The 5,582-nt window shown below is 42.1% G+C and overlaps 2 protein-coding genes across 2 annotated transcripts in view; both read left to right on the top strand.

Annotated features, from left to right (window-relative positions):
* Positions 1-2,114, top strand: part of mtr (5-methyltetrahydrofolate-homocysteine methyltransferase) — a 15,320-nt gene extending 13,206 nt beyond the window's left edge. Inside the window, 3 exon segments of the mRNA XM_016468358.1 lie at positions 276-468; positions 1,003-1,115; positions 1,553-2,114. Coding sequence (XP_016323844.1) covers positions 276-468; positions 1,003-1,115; positions 1,553-1,639 — 393 coding nt within the window. The 3' untranslated portion in view covers positions 1,640-2,114.
* An 844-nt stretch (positions 2,115-2,958) lies between these two features.
* Positions 2,959-5,582, top strand: part of ryr2a (ryanodine receptor 2a (cardiac)) — a 124,207-nt gene continuing 121,583 nt past the window's right edge. Inside the window, exons 1-2 of the mRNA XM_016468347.1 lie at positions 2,959-2,992; positions 4,045-4,342. Of these exons, the coding sequence (XP_016323833.1) occupies positions 4,298-4,342 (45 nt within the window). The 5' untranslated portion in view covers positions 2,959-2,992; positions 4,045-4,297. The remainder of the gene's footprint in view (positions 2,993-4,044; positions 4,343-5,582) is intronic.

Raw genomic sequence — 5,582 nt, 5'->3', positions numbered from 1 at the left:
ACACTCTCTCACACACACACACACACTCTCTCACACACACACACACTCTCTCACACACACACACACTCTCTCTCACACACACTCTCTGACACACACACACACACACACACTAAGCATTGTAATGAGTCACCATGCTCATAGTGATTATTAAAACTTGCTGGTTATTGTTCTTGCTGTGAACGGTCTTCAAGCAGGAGGAGACCGTCTGACTGACCTGTGAGGCATGTATCTGCAGTGCTGGTGTTGAGTTTGAGTGTGTTGTGTGTTTGCGGCAGGCGTTCGCGGAGGAGCTGCACGCTCGTGTGCGCAGGGATCTGTGGGGTTACAGCTGTGAGGAGGATCTGCTGGCGTCTGACCTGCACCGGCTGCGGTATGAAGGGATCCGTCCGGCCGCAGGATACCCCAGCCAGCCCGACCACACCGAGAAACACACCATGTGGAAACTCGCAGACATACAGGAGAAAACCGGTGAGAGGAGGATCGAATCCAAAACAAATCCATTCTGAGATTTTGGGAATCGAGTCCATCAAGGGCAGTCAACTCCTCTTTAAGAGCCCTTTTCAATTTTGAGCGAATCATTAATTCACCTCTCGCACGCTAATAGTGATCGGAAGTCTGATGCATGTCCGCAAACGTGTTCTTATTTGTTTTAATGAACTGGTTCATAAAAACGATTCCGCAGTTCTTTTGTGAATCGTATAGAAAGGTGTCTTTATATTTACACGCTTCAGATTAGGAAAAGGCTCTTTCTATGAACGTTCACATTCCTCCAATATTTCATAAAAAAAAAGAAGAATCGAAAACCGTAAATAATCGATTTTCTGAATCGACTCCATCAATTCTAGAACCAAGAAACAAATCGATTCCGAGAATGTTAGAATCGAGCAGCCTTTAAACACTTACATTTCCTTCCAGAAACTGATTTCTAGATTAAGTGATGAGGTTGCTCAGATGTTTCTGTGATGAAGGGATCTGAGCGTGTCTCTTCATGTTCTCCTGCAGGTATCGGTCTGACGGAGTCTCTGGCCATGACTCCTGCTGCTTCCGTATCCGGCCTGTATTTCTCCAACCCCAAATCCTGCTATTTCGCTGTGGGTAAAATCACTAAAGAGCAGGTATGAACCTCACGTTTAACCAGACCATCCAGACTCATCTCTTCCTCAAAGGTAGCATTCACCAATCAGATTAAGGAAGTGGTTTTCCCAGAACGATGACAAATTTTCACCCAATTCCAAATGTGACCCTGGAGCACAAAACCAGGTATATTTGTAGCAATAGCCAACAATACATTGTATGGGTCAAAATTATAGATCAGATTTTCAAATATTGTCCTATCCTAACAAACCATACATCAATGGAAAGCTTATTTATTCAGCTTCTTTCAGATGATGCATAAATCTCAGTTTCACAAAATTAACCTTTATGACTGGTGTTGTGCTCCAGGGTCAGAAATGATGTGGCCAGTTATTTGTGTGACTGCAAGACTGAATAATGCGGTAGGAACTGTGAGCGCAGATGTGTGACCTCCGTCTCTCTCGGTGTTTGTCATCAGGTGGAGGATTACGCTCACAGGAAGCAGATGGAGGTGTCGGAGGTGGAGCGCTGGTTGGGTCCGATCCTGGGCTACGACACCGACTGATGCTAAACCGCTCGGATCAGGACGACACTGCAGAGAAAACTCATTTTGTTTTGTTGATTTTGGCCCAGATTAGGGATTTTAATATCAAAGGGTCCAAAAAACACTTATCTTTACACTACGGAGGTGCCACCTAGAGCGCTGCTTTTAATTACATTTCTATTTTTAATAAAACCGTGACAAGCACTTATTTTATTTTTAGACCTGTGGGTTTTATAAATTGATTTCTTATGCGATTTAAAGAAAATAATAGTACAAAAGACCAGCCGAACTTACAGACTCCAGCAGATCCTTTAATTTCTCTTTGATTGTGATTTCATCATTTAAACTGAACAGGTTTCAGTTCCTGAAGTCACTAGACGGTAAACACAGTAAATTCAGTGGCGTCTGTCATTTAACTCTCTCTCTGTGTGTCTTCCTGTAGGTTTGACGGTTTAAATTGACATAAATGAGGTCCATAAGAGCAAACGGTCAGTTTTAGTATTAATATTAGACGGTGGCATAAATCATAAGGACCACTTATTCAGTATGGTGCTTTAAATGTAACGCACAATCCTGCTGTTTTATTTTGGTTTTAGGATCTATTTCAGTTTGTTAATTTTACTTAACTGGGGAAAAAATGAGTGAAACTGATAATTTGACATCTGTTAAGATGAACATTGAAAGATGTGCTTTCTATATTTTCAGATAAACTGGCATTAAATCAAAACTCTCTGTGTTTGGTGATTATGAGTGTGTATATATATTCACATTAAGGAGAATGTGTTTAAAACGGTCATTAAGCACTTGATTGTCTCACACACTCACGCGCACACACATGCACACACTCGCATGCTCATATGCATGCACACACACACACACACACTCGCGCACACATGCACGCACACACACACACACACACTCACTCACTCACACACACATGCACGCACACACACATACACTTTCTCACACACACACACTCACTCACTCACACACACATGCACGCACACACACACACACATACACTTTCTCACACACACACTCACTCACTCACACACACATGCACGCGCACACACACACATACACTTTCTCTCACACACACACTCACTCACTCACACACATGCACGCACACACACATACACTTTCTCACACACACACACTCACTCACTCACACACACATGCACGCACACACACACACACATAAACTTTCTCACACACACACTCACTCACACACACATGCACGCGCACACACACACATACACTTTCACTCACACCTCACTCTCACACACACACACACACACACACACACACACACAAGTGCATTCAAAAGTCTGAGACCACAGTGAAAATATGGAATTCAAAATCTAATTTATTCAGGTTAGTAGAGTGTCATTTGGGTCAGATTGAAGCTGAAGAAGCTCAGGTTTAGTTCATGCTCACATGTTCCAAATGTAAAATAGTTATCTTAATGTCACTTGTGATTCATAAAATGGAAATGTGTGTCAGAAATACTAATGTATAGGTGCATATTATGGAATGACTTCTTCCCAGATTAAAATTTATGTTTTCAGATTTTCTGTATTGGTGAATTTGTAAATGGTATATTAGTGCACACATTAGTCAGTATTAGTGTTTTATTAATAGGACAGAGTTTGGAAGCAGTTAATTTTAGCATTTTTCTATGGCATCCATGGTTTCTCCTGTCCGTTACAGCCTAATGAGTCCAAGTAGAACACATACTGGGGCTTGTTTTTTGTCTTATAAACAAAATCTGTAGGACTTACAGTATTAAAATGATAATATCACATTGGTTATTAGCCAAAAACAGTAACACTGGTATCAGTTTATATTTCATACATACATTAAATGTTAATTTAGGTATTAAAAGTTCGTGCTAAAGTAAATTTGGGATTTTATGTTAATGTTTCGATAATTTATCAACATTAACATGTTCGAGGCTGTCAGTTGGTCACGTGACACTGACATGCAGGTATAAATATTAACAAATATTTTTATTATTTGGATCGTTTGTTTTTTTACATTTTTATTTCTAATTTCTGCAGTTTATTAATTATTAGCTTCGTTAACTCACGAACCCTATTTTTTGAAATCCCGCGCTAATTTTCCCGCTCTAACGGCTCACAGTCCTTAGTTGCGGTTTGGTTTCTTGTAGATCTCCTGTCTGCTGTGGAACTGGAAAACTTATGTCTGAAATGTAAGTTACTCGATATAAAGTTCTTCTTTATTGTTATGTTGTAAGAAAACTGATACTCGTGCTGTTGTTGGTTCCGAAGAACAGCGCGACTGCGAGTCATGCTGCTTAAACGAGAGAATCTGCAGGTTCGTTTAATATTCATCAACATATTCGTTTACTTCAGTTTACCTCAACATTTTTTTAAATGCTTTTTTAAAATGTTTTACACTGATAGAGTCGTGTTTGCTCTGGTGTCCTCGTGATGGCGCTGCTCGATGCTGTAACGGTTTTAACGGTTTTAACGGTCATCCAGCAGAGGGCGCGCTGCCGGCGTCGCACGCTCATCTGCATAGCCCCGCCCTCTGAGTATGTCAGCCATCCAATGAGAACGCGGCAGGAGACACCCGTTACACCCGCATCAGAGCCGCCACCGCCGCCGCCTGAGAGCTTCATCTGTCCGGTGAGAGGCTCCGAACCCGCGCCGAACCATGACGGACGGCGAAGCCGAAGATGAGATCCAGTTCTTACGGACCGTGAGTACCCGCGCTGGCCTGTGTGTGTGTGTGTGTGTGTGTGTGTGTGTGTGTGTGTGTGTGTGTGTGTGAGAGAGATGCGGTGCTGATGCAGTGGTGCTGATGCTGCGGGAGTCACCGGCTTCCGTCCGGTTCTCTGCGCTCGCGCTACTGAACGTGGGTGTGAGGAAACCGAGCGCGTTATGAGCGCTTATGAAGGAGAATGCAGTGCGTATGTCAGCTGCAGTCCTAATGAAGTCAATGTAGAGCTCCACTGCAGACGCTCTGTGATTACTGTGATGTTATGCTGCAGAAATGCTGCAGATTATTCAAATGAACCGAATGATTGATTGATTCAGTACAGTAAGCATTAAAAGAGGCGTTATTGATCAGTGTGGGAATGTCACTGAATCACAGATGATACAGCAAACACAGGACATTAGAAGAACTACAGGAACAATACAGATGATTGGATGCGAATTGTATTGATTATAGGTGACAGGTGTTAAGCAGTCATGCGTGTAACCAAATATATCAAACGCAGAGTTTAGGAATCTGTCATTGTTGTGATGATGGTACAGGGCTGATATGAATAACTGTTTGTGATCAATAATAATAACAAGGTGAGGTCGTATCGCTGTGGCTTCTTTGCATTCATGAGTGTCGTCAGTGCAGATGTTTGCAGCATCGCCGTGTTGGTGTGGACTTTGGTTCGTCTAGAACCTCATGCATCAGTTCTGCCCACAATCGATCCGTTGATTGTTGTTCCAGCAGCACAAAAACACCCAAATCACCCTGATGAACAGATAGAAGCGCCTTCAGTAAACCAGCAGAAAATCATTAGCAACCATTACATGTTGAAAACGGCATTGATTCCCTCCTCCACCCCTTCAGCTCAATGCAGTGCAGGTTAGACGGGACTGAGTCCAGTGTGTGTGTGTGAGTGTGTGTGTGTGTGTGTGTGTGTGTGTGTGTTATGGTGTAAAAATGAACACTCGGATCACTGTAACGGCATGCGCTGGATATGATGATGCATCTGAAGAACTGCATCTCAGGAAACCTGCCAGCACTATTCACCTCAGGAATAATGAAGAAAGAAAACCTAGCATAATTTTTTGCATTGTGACGTTATTGTATCATCATAATTTATATATGTGTGTATATATACATATAATATGCATTTTTTTATTTAAAACATCAATCAAAATTTTCCTTGAATTGTTTACACACACACACACACACACACACACACACACACTCT

This window comes from Sinocyclocheilus anshuiensis, unplaced genomic scaffold, assembly GCF_001515605.1.
Source record: "Sinocyclocheilus anshuiensis isolate Anshui unplaced genomic scaffold, SAMN03320099.WGS_v1.1 scaffold652, whole genome shotgun sequence".
NCBI classification, from domain to species: domain Eukaryota; kingdom Metazoa; phylum Chordata; class Actinopteri; order Cypriniformes; family Cyprinidae; genus Sinocyclocheilus; species Sinocyclocheilus anshuiensis.
This window is presented reverse-complemented; position numbering and strand designations above follow the sequence as displayed.